The sequence below is a fragment of the Paramisgurnus dabryanus genome, chromosome 14 (assembly GCF_030506205.2).
Source record: "Paramisgurnus dabryanus chromosome 14, PD_genome_1.1, whole genome shotgun sequence".
Classification (NCBI taxonomy): domain Eukaryota; kingdom Metazoa; phylum Chordata; class Actinopteri; order Cypriniformes; family Cobitidae; genus Paramisgurnus; species Paramisgurnus dabryanus.
This window is the reverse complement of record NC_133350.1, coordinates 21,580,398-21,596,982: the sequence shown is the minus strand read 5'-3', so window position 1 is coordinate 21,596,982 and position 16,585 is coordinate 21,580,398. Positions and strand designations below refer to the sequence as shown.

The 16,585-nt window shown below is 37.0% G+C and overlaps 1 protein-coding gene across 1 annotated transcript in view; it reads left to right on the top strand.

Annotated features, from left to right (window-relative positions):
- LOC135719047 (inactive N-acetylated-alpha-linked acidic dipeptidase-like protein 2) overlaps positions 1-16,585 on the top strand; it is a 316,217-nt gene that overhangs the window by 275,735 nt on the left and 23,897 nt on the right. The window contains exon 12 of the mRNA XM_065241553.1: positions 13,857-13,950. Within this exon, the coding sequence (XP_065097625.1) occupies positions 13,857-13,950 (94 nt within the window). The remainder of the gene's footprint in view (positions 1-13,856; positions 13,951-16,585) is intronic.

Genomic DNA, 16,585 nt, shown 5'->3' with positions numbered 1-16,585 from the left:
CGGTGCATTTGTAACCTTACATAAATCGGAGTTATTGTTTTTGGTGTCACGGTTATCATGTTTATCTTTTCTAGCCTGCTGAGGCCCCTGCTCCAACTGTGTACTTTGCATGCTATCTCATACATTATAAATATAATGATTTAAAAAGGAGCTTAGAAATCCATATAACCGAGGGGGTTGGGGTTTCACTTTATGAAAATTATTATTAAGAGCATTATATGTTGTTTAAGAGCCATATGCCTTAGTGTGCCGCCATACACTTTACTAATTGTTCCTACATCTGTGTTTTTGATAATGGTCCATTTAAGTTTATAATATTTTTACGATGAAATCAATTAAATTTTATGATTAAAGTTTTGACCTTGTTGCGATATTTATGTCTATTGATCTAAGCTTTTTGCTTGGGAGACTGCAGGCATGTAGCTTTATCTTTTGGTTTTGTTGGTCTAATAATTTGTTGTATGTTCTTTAAAGAACAGCAGTTAAACTTGGTATCGCAGTCTAAATATTGAAAATATGGAAAATAATCCCTGCCCCCACTCGTATTTCCAGGCACATACTGTACAGGAGCGCAACTGAAAATGGGAAGCATATGTTTATCTGCTCATTTTTATGTTTGCAATGTTTTACGTTATCTGCCAATAACAAACCCACTCATGTGGGTTTGTATAACTCAATCTGTCCACTGGAGGTCACATTTATGTGCCATTTAAAGGGATAGTTCACCCAAAAATGAAAATAATGTCATTAATGACTCACCATAATTTTGTTGCAAATCCATCTTTGGAAAAATAGTTTAAGCATTGTCTGTTGCGAATGCACATGCACGGTGACACTGCTGACGTACGACGCTGCTGATGTGTTATCTTCAGACATGTTTGTGAAAAAAATGTCAAACTTACGGGCATCTCCTTCAGTAATTGAATATGAAGATTTAATAACAGTAAATGAAGATCGGGCGCAAAAAAAACTGGGGCGCACCAGATAACACGTCAGCAGCGTCGTACGTCAGCAGCATCACTGTGCACGCGGTTCACAACAGACCTGGGGTGCGTTTCCCAAACAACGACGTAACTCGTTGCTGAATGACCATAGTACGATGCATCGTTGGAGCTACCTTGTCATGACTTTTTCCCGAAAGCATAGTAACTTTTTCGCACATTCGTCGTTTGAATGATGTTGGTTTAACAAAATAGTTGATGATGTCACGTGGGAGGTGAAGTACTAATTAATCTGTGTAAATCGATTTAATATCAGATTATTGCTGTAAATAACATATATTGCATCAGAAGACTAATTTTGTGATTTAGTTATCTCTTGTTTATTTTTAAGATATTTAATTCACGCGCAAGTTCCCTCTTACGTCACTCCTCCCAGGGATTCCCCAGGGTCTTAAAGCTCGTAGGGCTGCGCACATGCGCAGTTTTCAAATGCAGCGCTTTCATTCTGTTTACAAATTTAAAGACGTAAAATAAAATTGTAATATATTTTGATTGATGGATATAGACTGTACTACATGTTTTTTGCTTATTTTGTTCAAAAGCATGATAAATGTAAGTTTACATATGATAATAACAAGGAACTATGCTTCTAACGACAGGTCAAAGGCTGTCGTTCCAATGACACAAGTTAGCGATGCAGTTTGCGAATGTTCGTTTGAACGATGGTTCAAAACGTTGAACGATGTTAGTAACGATGGAACTTACGATGTTCGTTGGCTAACGATGCTTTTGGGAAACGCACCCCTGGAAGAGAAGACAATGCTGAAATTTTTTTTTGTTATTTTATCGTAATTTTTGTTCTTTTTGCACCAAAATGTATTTTCAATGCTTCAATACATTCTAACTGACCCACTGATGTCACATGGAACACTTTGATGATATTTTTATTACCTTTCTGGACATGGACAGTATACCGTACATAGATTTTCAATGAAGGGTCAAGAAAGCTCTCGGACTAAATCTAAAACATCTTAAACGGTGTTTCCAAAGATGAACAGAGGTCTTACGAGTTTGGAACGACATGAGGGTGTCATTAATGACATTATTTTCATTTTTGGGTGAACTATCCCTTTAAGCAACCATGATAACTGGCAATCGAGTTGTTGACACTATTGGGTAAATTGGCTGTGGGCAGGATCATACAGACCAAAACAAAAGCAAAGATTCTTTCCAAAAGAGAATAACTGGCTACAGCATTACTTCTCAGAGAAACAGATACATGAACTTAACATGTTGCCTAAATATCGACAAATATATTGTAGTATTTTGTTTATGTTGTACAGACAAAAATTAAATAGTTAAACCCAATAATTTTCTTGGGGTGTTGTTATCATTTATTCAACCTAATGTCAGTCACAACCTTCATTAGTTTTCAAATCAAAGTTGATAGTTTCAAAAAGTCATTTTTTTCACAATAAAATAACACTGAATGTTGACTTTGTCTGTCCCAAATCCTTATCCAATTTCCTTATATAGAAGATAGCATGTCTTTTGTTTCACACAACAAAGAAAGTCATATCTGAGAGAGTTTGCTAAAGAAGACCGTTTTGTAGTACAAAACCAAAATCTCAAACTTTGAGGGAGAAATATTAATATAAATACTTAAGATTGAATAATAGTGAACAATATTATTTTTGTCAATTCAGTTTAATAGCTGCATTATTATAGTGTTGGAGCTCTTACAGATACAATAGAGCCAAGCCACGATTTCACTGCTGTCATTTTCAGTGGCCTTTAGCGTAAGGGTCTCATTTTTAAAGCCTGTGGTGCCTTTTATTCACCTCTGTCAGCATTCAGAGGCATTAACCTGCCTGTGGCTGTGACCCAGTGCTGTCATCTGTCCTGCAGGATTGCAGCCTTGTCTTTCTGTTCCAAGAAGCAACTTGAACGTATGTTTCTCAGAAAACCTCAAAGTGCATTTTATCCTTTTTATTTTACATTTTAGAAGAGAGAGAAATGAGAGTTGAATCACAGCTCTGGCATTAAACCCATTGCCTTTTCTTGAGCCATCATAGCATTTAACAGAGGTTTCAATTCTCTGAAAACATTGTTTCACCACCACTTTCTATTGATGTATGCACTTACATTACTTTAGAGTTTTATTGCTGATAACTGAATGCCAGGATATTCAACTGTGTTTACATTTTTTTTTTTAAGTATAGTTTTTAATATTATTTTATTCTATTATATGTTTATAATGCTACAGTATATCAAAATAGTCAGTATGAACATCAGTAAAATACTTCACTATTTCCAATACCAAAATCGAAATAACAATAAAAATGTAAGTAAGTTAACATGGCTTTACATTTTTCAGTATACTTACACGTTTTGAAATAAAACAAAGATGTACACTGTCAGAAAAAAACTGGAAAAAATTCACTTCATATTAGTAAATCAGAGGTACATATTGGTACCAAAGAGTGCATATTAGTACCTGAGAGATGTATATTAGGACCTCAAAGGTACATATTGGTACCAATATATATTTTTGTACCTAAATGGTACATATTAGAAACTATTTAAAGGGTACTGCCCCAGTGATAGCTTTGGACCATTTTTTAACCATTTGTTTTCTGGCAGAGTACATAGTACAAAGTACGCAGTGCTTGAATAATCAATAATAATAAAATATTTAAAAACAGAATACATTTAAAATTAAACTACTTCAAATTATTATTAGTCTACAACGCATAATAATTCATGACATATTTAATGCAGTTAGAGTAAAGGGCAGGCTTGAGGCCAAATTAAAATGAGCACAGAGGTCCTGTCTATTTACGTGTGATTAGGATATAACAGACTATGTTTACATTAACACTGTAAATTTTCACTGCTAAGTGCATGTTTACATGCATAGACATATAACTACGTGTGCTTCCCAGACAGCGATCAGAGCCAGCCAACCAGAGATTCATGCGCGTTCATGCTCGTGCATTATATTTAGTACTTTTGCGCTGCAGTAATGCCTTCTTGACATTTAAATAGTGCCTTAAATGAACAAGTCTTAAATAACCTTTAACAGGAACCATGATCAAGTTCATAACAGCTTAAAATGCAATCTATATAAATATGTATATATCTATATAAAATTTTTGTAAATGTCTTGACTGAGCAGTTTTAATGAAGTTGTACCATGCAAATTGTACCATGCAATGCCAGTTGTGCCATGCAAATTTACAGTAAGTTTTATTTTTTTAGAAAAACTTTTTTACTCATAAATGTGTACTGCTTGAAACACTAATGCTCATTATAGGACCTAGAAACATTGACTCGGTTCCAGTCGAAGTGACTGTCGAAAAGTGAATAACTTGTGGATCATTGCTGACACAAGACGCCAATTGTTTTTTTTTATTGCTTTAAACAACAGAATGATACAGTATATAACTTTAGAGCCAGGGGAGCACTAGACGCCAATTGTTTTAAACACGCAATAAATTAAAGTGCATGACATCATAACCTTTATGGACACGGGAGTGACGGGACCCATTCAACCCGAGCCCATATGCACATGTATACACTGCCGATGTTATGCCGCTGCAGCCAACCATCAATTAGACATCATGAACCCAAATGAGTCAGTTCTGGTATAGTAACTTTTATTATTCCTGATCTTTTTAGTCACCTCTGGGATTGACATAATGTTCATAAAAAGGTTAATTTTAATAGCCGGTGCCCATAATGTGTATTGATCACACTGAATTAGCAAAATTTATTGCATTTACATGCTCTGAATCCTAACATAGCACACACTGAGCATGTGCAAGACTCTAATTAATGTTTAATAATGAGAAACGTGCTTGCAGAATGGGAAAATTGCCAGCTTGTATGTTTAAGTGAAACTTTCCAAGCTGGAAGTTTAATTGGTCACAGCATTTGGCAGATGTTTGCTGTGATTTAATCTACACCCAAGCAATAAACACACACACATGCACACACACACACACACACACACACACACACACACACACACACACACACTGAAATATTCTGTTTTTACTAATGATTTTTCCTCAAAATGGTGTTTACTGTTAAATTTACATTTATGCATTTTGTGAATTCTGATCTAAACTTATATGGTACTTGCAAGCTATGCATTTTTAATAGTATGTGCAATCACTTGAATAAAACCCATGACCTTTGTGTGGCCACCACCATGGTTACTGGGGCAGTACCCTTTAAAAGGTCATTATATGAACCAATTAAGCACAGAAATGTATACATTTGGTACCAATACCTTTGAGGTACTAACATGAACTTTAATGTGTTTTTGTGACAGCCTTTGTATTTGCTTTTTAGAATGTTACTATATGTTAATTATAATATTTTAACTAGGGACCTACCTTTTTGTTTATCTATGTTTTATGTTTTGCCGTTAACTCTTGACTCACAATAGCATCTGGAAGCTTAATGGCAGAGGCAGAAGGATGCTTGGCAAGAAATTTGTCTTGCCTGACACATTGAAGGAATACATTTGACAGACAGTGGTCAATAAGACATTGAATCATTAAACACCATGTGGTCAGCCGTGTGTTCGAGGACCTCAGTGCACTTCTGTATGTCAGTATAAAGTTCTTTCAAAGCGAGTCTGAACAAGGATCTCTCATGATAGATTTATTTTATTCTTGTTTGCTAATGAATGTGTTCATTAAAATGATGCCTCTTTGTAACTGCAGTTATGTCAAAGAATAGCCGTTCATTTAAAATTAATTTGCTGCATTTCTTTCCTTGAGTTTTATGAAATGAACAAGTGGATTTTTTCTAAAATTAGTTTTCACGTTAATTGAACCTTGGACAGATCTTTACTTATCAGACATTCAAACCTAGTGACCTCATTACCTTGAGGTATCTTACCTTGAAATACTTTATAAATCTAATTAAAATAATGTCTTAACTTGGCTGTCATTAGAGTCTAGTGCTATTAAAATAATGTAGTTCCTCCAGCAGATTGTAAACTGATCAGCCAAAGCTGATTTGATTTTGAGATTTACTAGATCTTCTGTCCACTATATTAAAAGTTCACAATTGTTTCCACTGTTATTCAGACTATGACTTTTGCTTCATAATTATTGCTTTATAAAGTAGTTTTGGTACTTTAGGTAAGTCTAAGTATGATTAAGGGGTTAGTTCACCCTAAAATAATAATTCCGTCATCTTTTTCTCACCCTCAAGTTGTTCCAAATCTGTATGAATGACTTTGTTTTGCTGAACACAGAGAAATATATTTTGAAGGATGTTTCTAACAAAGCAGATCAAGGGCACCATTTTTTCTATGGTAGGAAAAAATAATACCATGAAAGTGAATGGTGCTCCTGTTCTGTTTGGTTATAAACATTCTTTAAAATAGCTACCTTTGTGATTAGTAGTGTTGTAGTCAAGACCACCTAAACCAAGACCAAGTCATGACCAAGACAGGCCGAGACCGAGACAAGACCAAGACTTTGAAGGGTCGAGACCAAGTCAAGACCAAGACAAGCTGAGACCAAGTCAAGACCAAGACCATTGCAAGTCACTGCATTAAAACACTTACGATAAAATGTGGAATATGCATATGATTAGACACTTCTTTGGCCCTATCTTGCACCCAGCGCAATTAAGTTTGTCAGTGACGCATGTATCATTCGTATTTTGCACCGGCGCACAACGTTTTTTCCCTCCACAGACGCACGTCGGCAAATTAGGGAATGAACTTGCACTCCCTGGGCAGTTCAGCGCAAAAAAAGGAGGCGTGTTCCGGCGCAAACCATCCCTGATGCTATTTTGCAGTTTCAAAAAACAATTGCGCCACTGACCAGAAAAAAAAGTTTAAAGTCAGTGGCGCGTTGTTCATTATGCTATTTTAAGGGCGCATGCTTGACCATAATGTATAGCGTGCACAACGCGCACACACTTTGCTTATCTAATCTACACAGATGCAACAGTTATTTTTGGAAATCATAAATTGTTACAATAAAAAATATTAACACATGAGATAATTGTGGTGAGCATTGTGTTGAGCATTGTGGTGATAGTTTTTATTTATTTTGTGTGGCTGCGTTAAAAAATTCTCATGCAAATAACAATTAAAATATTTTCATAAGTTTGTTGTGTGGCTGTATTATGTTTATTTTATGTAAATAATAATTAAAATGTTTTCATAAGAAACCTTAATGTATATGAACTTGATTTGTAAGTGTACTTTGGGGTTGGACTGCTTGCGTTTTTTGGCTTTCAGCGGTGAACTGACATCATTGTAGCGCTTGCGGCACAACGTCCTGGGGATGCCAGCTGATGAGACAGTTGTGGCTATTTTCTCCCACGCCTGTTTAACCGACGCTGATTTGGGCGGGTTTCTCCTATCCCCATACAAAACAACTTCTGTGTCTTTGACTGCTCTTACAAGAACGTCGGTCTCCTCGGCTGTGAACCGCTCCTGGGGTGCGACTGGTAAATCCGTCATAATAATAGTAACCCGCCATGGAACTTGCGCACTTGCGTTTAAAGGGAATGTTGGATGACGTTCTGATTGGTTTATTTGACGTTATGCCCAAACCACACCTATGAATAATGAACCTACTTCAGACCAACCCCTTATTGATTTGTGCCTGGCGAAAGAGTTATTTCTCCCGCTGGGAAAATAGCAACAGCGCCCAAAATCCGCCCACAAAGTCACTTGCGCTTTGCGCTTCGCACTTGCGTTTCAGATCGTTAAAATAGGGCCCCTTGTCTGTGTGTGTGCTTGTGTGTGTGTGTGTGTGTGCCATCAGAGAAGTTGATAAAATTATCAAAGGCATTGCAGATATGTGGGAATTTATCTTTGTCTATAAGCAAATAAAAGTGAAAAAACACTAAAGAGATGAAATTTATTGAAAGAGTTATTTATATTGAAAAGGCTTGCATTTATCATTTATTTTTATTTATTTTCTCTCTCTTTGTCTTCTTTTTTGGTATTTTAAAGGAACAGTATGTAAGAAATTTATATCAATTAATCATTAAATGGCCCTGAAATGTCACTAGACATTAAGAAATCATTTTCATTTCAAATACTTCTATCACTCACAACAGCGGTCCGGCCAGGATATTGTCATTTAAAAAGTGGAGTTGCAGCCCTCAACTGATGTTTATGTTGTCGTTTGGTATATTGGCCACCAGCTATGTGATTGCAATACCAGTTTTGGCCACAATCCTACATACTGTTCCTTTAATTGCTCTAAGTGTTGCGAATTAGCACTCGTGCTAAAACACTTAAACAATGCATCTGGTTTGTCCAATGTAATTGCTATGTCCATATCAAATAAATTGTTATTAAATTAATTGTTATTAAATTATATCAACGTAACCATTTATTCTGAACTGTCTTTCCATGGCTTGCCACCCACTTAACACAATAAGTAATAAAATTAGAAAAATTGTCATTGGGAGAAACTTAAACAATGCATAAGCAATGCCAACATCATATGCCAAACCTGAATAAACGGCATAAAATTAATGATAAAAAATAAATTTGTGATGTGCCATCAGTTGTGGTCTTGACCGGTCTTGAAATAAAATTCCGAGTCCTCTTTGTCTGAGACCGAGACGAGACCAAGGCCTTTAAAAAGTGGTCTTGAGACCGGTCTGGAGAACTACAACACTAGTGATTAGCAGAACAAAGTAATTTAGGCAATGATGATAGAATTTTAGGTGCTTAAAATGTTAAAATGGTGATGCCATAAAACAGGTTTTCCTGGGATTCACGAACGAACACTTATGGAGAACCCGTGCAAAAGTAACTTGGGACAAAAGTAACAAATCGATTTTCTCAGAACCCTGATAACATTTGCATTCCAAACTATCCGTGTGTCTCAATTCGTTCCCTAGCTCCCGAGGTCGTGAATCAGTATATCGTGTACACAGGTTCGGGCACTGGTAAGGACCCTAGCTCACTTCACATTGGGACAATGTTCACTTATTTTTCTGTCACGTGGCTGCTTAAGCGCGTTGTAATCACTCACAGCTGTTACTCATCAATAACCGGCAAAACCAACATCTCTCTGACTTAATTTTAAAAACAGTACATTGTGAAAAATGCTGTCATTATTCTCTTAGATGTCTGTGCATAAAATTGGAGGCATATAATTACATTTTAAATGTAATAAATATATTTACAATTTTAAATAAATATTATTATTTTAAATATTGAGTAGATTGTGGTCCCTTACTGTGTAAGCAATGTGTGTTTATATTTACAACTAAAACAAACGTTTGTCTTTATAAAAGTTCTGTAACATTTCATAAAGTTTATTGAGTTGGATCACGTGATGTTCGGTTGGCGAGCTTCAAAAAAGGTCACGTGATTTCCGGTTAGGGAACATAGGGACCATCGATGCTCACTGGTTTTTGCGTTGCATTGTGGGAATTTTTAGGGAACGAACGTTCCAGTGCACTGAATGGATTTTGCGATTGAGACAGCCCTTAAAATGGCCGACTCCCTGATCAGTGCCCTGACTACTGAACATGGGAGCTGATCGAGACACACGCTATGACAGCATCTTTAGCACACAACCCTTGACACAGCTGACAAATATCAAGTTAATTACTCATCGTTTTCCATGTGTAGATCCAGAAAGGTGAAATCATAATAAGTAAATTCCTAAAGCCGTCATTTTTTTCTTACAAATTTTTGTGTTTAATATTTTATATTATAATATTTTCTGTATTCTATATTATTATACATGATCTATATTATATACATTATATTATATATTATTATAGCCTACTTATTTTTTTCTACACATATAAAGAAGATGCAAGTAATGACAAAATTACACGCTTTCCCTCCTCACTTTTTAAATCTCTATATGAAAGCGTCTTCTTAATGCCTAATGTAAACGTCATGTAAATGTACGGATAATTCCAAACGTCAATCACTTGATCTCCTGTCTGTTTTATTTTAGATACAGATGCGCGTCTCTGTTATATTAATTAAATGTCATATTTGTTAACGCATCCAATACTTCTTTAATATTAGTCCTGTCGGTGGACAGCACTGGCTTCCTCCAGCGACAGCAAAACCTCCCAAATAAAAAATGCAAAGCAAGACGTAACCATCATGCATTTCTTTTTTGAGCTCTTTTGCTTCTAAGAAAAACTTTTCTAAAATTTTCTTTGGACCAGTGCTGCGCTGTGGAAAGCCCTTATATGGAGCTGGTTTGGGTATGTTTTATGCAAATTACCAACCTTGTGCGCGCAAACGCTCATGTAGAACACTCCAAATTCACTAACGTAAGAACAAGTATAAAAAATAAATTCATGTGCGTATGCACTTGTTGTGAATTAGGCGGAACGTTTTTTTGAGAAGTTCAAGTGTGCATATAAATACGAAAAACGTATGCAGTTATTAGTGAACAAGACCCATTATCTTTTAAAATTTTACTTTCGCCCTGCTCTCCATTACTAACAAAAATGATGTATTATTTGTTTAATCTGTATGCTATGTGACTATTACACAACTATTTATTTTATAAAATTTTACCTAAAATCTCAGGGGGTACTTCAAGTAGATAATTTAGGTCAAGGGAGTTCGTCTGAGTAAAAAGTTTCAAAACCCCTTCAAAAAAATAACTTTTTAGTAAAACAGAAAGGTTCTTTAAATGCCAAGGGCTCATTTAGCCAAAAATAGTTCTTGTATGGCATCTTGAAGCACCTTTATTTTTTTGTGTATGACGTGTGCAGTAAACTGAGTCATTTCTTCAGATGTGGATCTGGTTGTGCAAAGATCCTTGCTGATGTCACAGACTGCAATCTGTTCTTCTACAAAGTTCTGTACTTGTTTGTGATTTCTTCAAGTCCGAGTGCATTTCTGCTTCAATCAGCTAGTCAAATCTGATTCAAATCCCACAGTACAGTACATGTCCAAATAGCAATCACAACATGCCTGACCCAATTTCTAATACTCAACCCACTACAATGCATCACAGGACATGAATATCCTCTAGTCTAGAGATCACATGCAGGCCTGTCTTAATCAGTGTTCGGCATTTGAGCCGCTCAGAGGGAGCCCTCTGCTGTCAGTACACCCCACCCATCCACGCACCCTCTTTTCTCTAATATATACAAATATATTTCCCCCACAACAACACCCTGCAGTACTCATATGTCCTGGAGCATGAGACAAGTCAAGAAAAACAAGAGTATGCATATATGTACTCACACATCCACCCTATTTGTAAATGCCAGAAGGCAAAACAAAACTAGATAAGGTAAAAATAATGTTTTAGTGGTATTTTAAGAAGAATTTGTTTAAGATTTGTGACTGTTCATGTTCATCAGCTGCATATTAGTGCAGACATGATAAAAAACATATGGTTTTAGTTTATAATTTTAATGAATTTAGTCAATAATACTCAACTGAATGGCACCATCTTGTCTTGTGTCAGATGAACGCACGGATAGCAACCATACAATACATGTCATTCATCATGCATATGTTTGTCACCTGGGTTGACAGAAGGTGGTTGATGTTGTGGATGATTAGTTTCCTAACAGATTTCATGTACATCTCTCATCTTTTGGCAACAGATGAAACCGTGATATATAAAAAATTCAACTTTTCAGTTCAGACACATTTAGTGGTGCTGTTTAATGCTCACTACTTAAAACAATGCTACAATATCTCCATCTTTAAAGGCACATCTTGCTCAACTTTGCAATAATTGTTTTATTAAGAAGCCAAAAATAGATGCAGAAAACAATATGACAACAAGAAATAGTCATTGATGTATTGCAGATAAATGTATGCATTTGTGCAGAGTACTTATATTAGCTGTATGGAAAGCTATATACTAAATCATTTGCACTGTATACTGTTTATTCTATAATATTATTTTAAAATCGGAAGTTTTATATACCTATACTTAATTTCAAACAGTGATAGAGACTGTTACACTGATGTTGCGCTTACAACATATAAGTTTGGTCCACTTATCATCTTAAAAATAAAAATGTATAAACACACGCTATAAATAATATACTGTATGTGACCCTGCCTGTGAAAACACAGCTAAAGTCATTTGGTCATTTATTCGTTTTTTTTAAATAAATAAAATAATTCTATATAAATAACATTTGGTGAAAATATCACCTTGGTATCTTTAATATGGACTGAGGAAGGCTATTTGATTTAATAAAAATTTTTTTCATTAAATTATATTTAAAGTTTGAAAGCACTAAAAGTTGCATTTGATAAAAGCATATTTAAAAAAAATTCAGTTTGGTCTTAATCTTATGTGGGAAATGTCAGTCTTCATGTTTTTCATCCTCTTTCCCACCATTTCCTGTTTTCTGTGCACTGCATGATCTTATAAAAATATTTATATAATATTATAAATAAAACTGAGCTCAATCTTTAATGTACACTTTACTGTTTCGTATAAAAAAGAGCTATTGTGAGCGTCCAGCCCTGGGTCTAATTCATTTAGGTAGGGTCAGTGATCAAACACCAAATCCTCCTTTGGGGAAAGTGTCACGGTGCCCCCTCACAGGTCATGATTTCACCCGTCCCAAGAGCAGGATCGCCAGCAAACTGCGGTTTCCAGAAGTCAGAAGAGGTCAGGCAGATTAAGACACTTACCATATAATAAAACCGCAGTCGATAAGAGTTCACGCTGTGCAGTCCCTTGGCCTGGACAATAACCTCATGCAGAATTTGAAGGGACCTCAGGTGAATCAATAGTGTTTGATCAGCAATACCAGAGAAAGAAAGGGCAACAAGGATATGAGAGGTGCTGAAAGATGCCCCACTGGGTGATATAACAGACTGTGGTGTTTCATGGGCGCTATGGATAAAGGATAAGCACATATATTACAAGCTGCTTGGTTATGGTCACTCAGCAGATAGCGATGGAAAACTCTTTTATATTAAAAAAAAGTTAATAAAAAAGATTTGCAAAGATAAGATGACTAAATACAACCAACAAACGTATATACTGTAGTAGAGTGTTTCAGGTTTGGCTTCCTGACAGAGTACTTAAAGAGCACTGATTGGCCGATTTACGTTTTTAACTTTCCTTTGGTGTGTAAGTTTGTATTAGTACATGTTAACGATATGCAAAAGGTACAAACCCCAAAGTAAACAATGACGCGAGTTATCTTCTCCAACGTAAATCTCTTTTCTTGGACTGCAACAAACACATGGATTGTAGGCAACAGTTTACTTCCTGGGATTGGTGATGTAGCAAAGACCGACATTATCATAATTCCTCCCGCTTGGACTCATAGCCTGTAAGTTAACTCCTGTTAGCATTGCGCGCAAATCTTTCAAACATTGTATGGAGCGTCACGTTTCCGGCTGACGTCAGAGGAATTCAGACCAATCTCAACGTACAGATTAGCTGGCCAATCAGGGACACAGAGCTTTTCAAATCCGTACGTTTCAGGAAGAGAGTAAAATCTGAAGCTACAAAAATGTATGGTATGTTGAAAATAATGTGTTTTTATAACCATAAACCACGCGAACACGTTTCATTATACCAAATGTACAAAATAATGTTGTTTTTAGCAATAAAATAAGTGCTCTTTAATACAGTATGTGAGTCAGTCAAAAAGCAGCACATTGGATGCACATATTCAGCATTAAACAGCAGCTTTTCTTAAAAATCCACTATGTCCACTGTGGCTAAGTAAGGTATGCATTTGTGAGCAAGTGTGCCAAAGAATAAATGTTACTGTAAATGGGAGTTGTTTTTGTTAAAATAAAATTGGTTGTGCTCTGTCATTGATGTTAACCTTGTTTCAGTGCCATACGTTTTTTATTCCCTTCAATGTTACAGAAGAAATCGACGTGCCCGCAAATTTGATTGAAAATTTTAATGGAATTTTTTGTTTGTATCTATGTAGATAACAGCCGAGGTCATCCTGAGACTCGCTACTGATCCGGTTCTTCCATTTTACCCTTTGGATATTGCTCTGGATGTGCAGAACAAACTCAAAGGTAAGAATGTCTGTTTGATTGACAGTTCATGTTATAACCCAAGTGAAAAGACTCAGTAAGGGGACAGTCACACTAAACGTGTTTTAAACGCTTGGAAACGCAAGGCAGTTTTTAATATTGTTAGGTAACCACCGATACAGCTTTTCTTTCAATCAAATATCGAAGTACGAGTGCTCTTTTGCTATTAACAGTTATATTTTCCGGAACCTCAAAAAAGAGGACGCTTGTTCTGACCTTAATCGAGGGTGAAAGATGCACAAACAAGCAACTGTAAACTTCCGTCACCACAACGGAAAGCCCGCCTCTCACCTAATTCAACAGGACAACTGATGAACAGGGATGGGGATGGGATGGCGCAGTGGATAAGACACACGCCTTTGGTGTGAGAGACCTGGGTTCAAATTCACCAATGTGTCCCTGAGCAAGACACTTAACCCCTATTTGCTCCAGAGGCATGCGACCTCTGACATATATAGCAATTGTTGGTTGCTTTGGATAAAAGCGTCAGAGAAAATAATGAATTAAAATGAACGCGGATGACGTGGGGCTCTTTTCCGCTCTTAGGGCCGATTCACACCGGATGCGTGGCATGGCGCCTGCGTGGCGTTTTCTATGCCCTTGCTTACCAGAAGTGTTTTTGACGCGGCGCTGCTGCTGCTAGCCTATTCTGTATACATGTATGTTTCCTATTGATAAACTGACCTGAAAGTTTCCGGTTTCAACTACAAAAACGTCACGTGATTTGGATCGCCCTTGTTCGACGTATGGGGAGACGTGTGGAAATGAACTACCTACAATAGGCTACTTAATGTTAAACATACTTATACTGATTTGATTACACAAAGACTTTCGTTCTGTAGCCTGTTGACAGATTCAATAGTTGGAAATAGATCATTTTTAATCTTTTTTTATTTACATGTCTTAACGTCGTGTCAAATTTTCAATTCAATTCAATTTTATTTATATAACGCTTTTTTTGGCGCGGCACGAGCAGCACCTGAGATGTGCGTGTCACGCAGGCGGTGTGCACGGTCAAACCTGCTAACATGGGACCCTAAATAAACAGACACACCACGCAGCTGAACCGCTCACGCCACGCATCCAGTGTGAATCGGCCGTCAGCGCTGTGGCAAAAACCGCAAGGCATTCGGCGCTCATAAACAATGCGCATAACATTCACTGCCCATAGAAAATTATTCAAAAAGGTGTCTGCAACTGCCATGAACGTGTTTGGTGTGATCGGCCCCTAAATCTCCATGCAAAAACCGACTCTGGTTAAACCGGTCTCTAAGACGTTTACCAGCAAAATAACTAATTAGACTGCTTGACTTTCTATTTTAATGAAAATATATATATATAAAAACTGAAAGAAAGTGTAGCCTACTTGATAATTATTACAGCAGAGGAGTTAGGGGGCATGTACATCAAGTCGTGTTTCAATTGTTTCCAATTGAAATGCTGCGCTATTCAAAAACGACAGCAGCTGATGTTTTTTTGTCTGCGCTGAGCACTGGCGCTCTGCGTTTTTTCCACACCCAGCACTGAGGGCCCAGTGTTAAAATAATTCTACTTTGGGTGAAGTGCTTATCTTCTCAATGTCACTTTTCACTCAACCATCCAATAACAGTGGAGGTGGGGTGGGACAAATACCACAACGACCAACCTGCGCATTGACAACGACTGATAAACAAAACAGAAGTATCATAGCAACCAAAGCGCTGAAATGCTGGCAATCGCCCACAGTTGGCATCCGCCTGGGGTTTTCAGCCGCGTTTTTAAACAGTTTGGTGTACATGCATTAGCCTGGGTGCCAGCCGATCTTAGCCCCGCCCACAAGATTTTGAAAACGGGAAGATCGGTCTGGGGTTTTTTCGTTGAGGAGCTACTATGCTAGACCAAATGCTGTTCGAACCAATCAAATTGTCAGGGCGGGCTTTATACGATGATGGACAGATAATCAACAGTAACGTAATGAACCACGTCACCAAAGAGCGCGTGTGTTGAATGGCTGCCGCTGTAGAGTTCAGATGTGTGGATTCTGACATTGAGTCTGTTCTAAAAGATATCGACAGAGCATTGATTTTAAAAAAGGAACAGAGAAACGCGAGCAGGGCATTTGTTGATGTTTTTGCCCTCCTTCCTATTCGACAAAAGTTGGTCGCAACTGAAATGGGTAACGTTATCACGGCGATGCAACTCAGCGTGCACGACGAGATGGATATTATTAGCGATCGTTGCCAGCTTCTTTTCGGAAGCTCGGAATCGTAGTTGCTGAATAAGTGGAGGGACATGCTAGGCTCTAATATTTTCAAGCCAACGTAATGGGTATCGTCGTGGATGAAGTGCACCTAACGTACAAATGGTAAGAGATAGTCTTACTCCTTGACTTAGTAAATACTTCATGTTGTGATATAAACGAAATGTTGTAAACATAATAGGTGTTGATGTACATTCGCTAACTCAGTATAATCACAATGTTAGTGTCATTGTAGCGAAATAACTAGCAGTTCGGTCAGGCTGCAAAGACGTAATTTCAACATACGTCACACTCCGTTGCTCTGATTGGTCGTAGGTCTATCCAATTGAGTGCAGAGGCATTTTTCGGTTGAGACACGCCTCATAATTATAGCTCAAT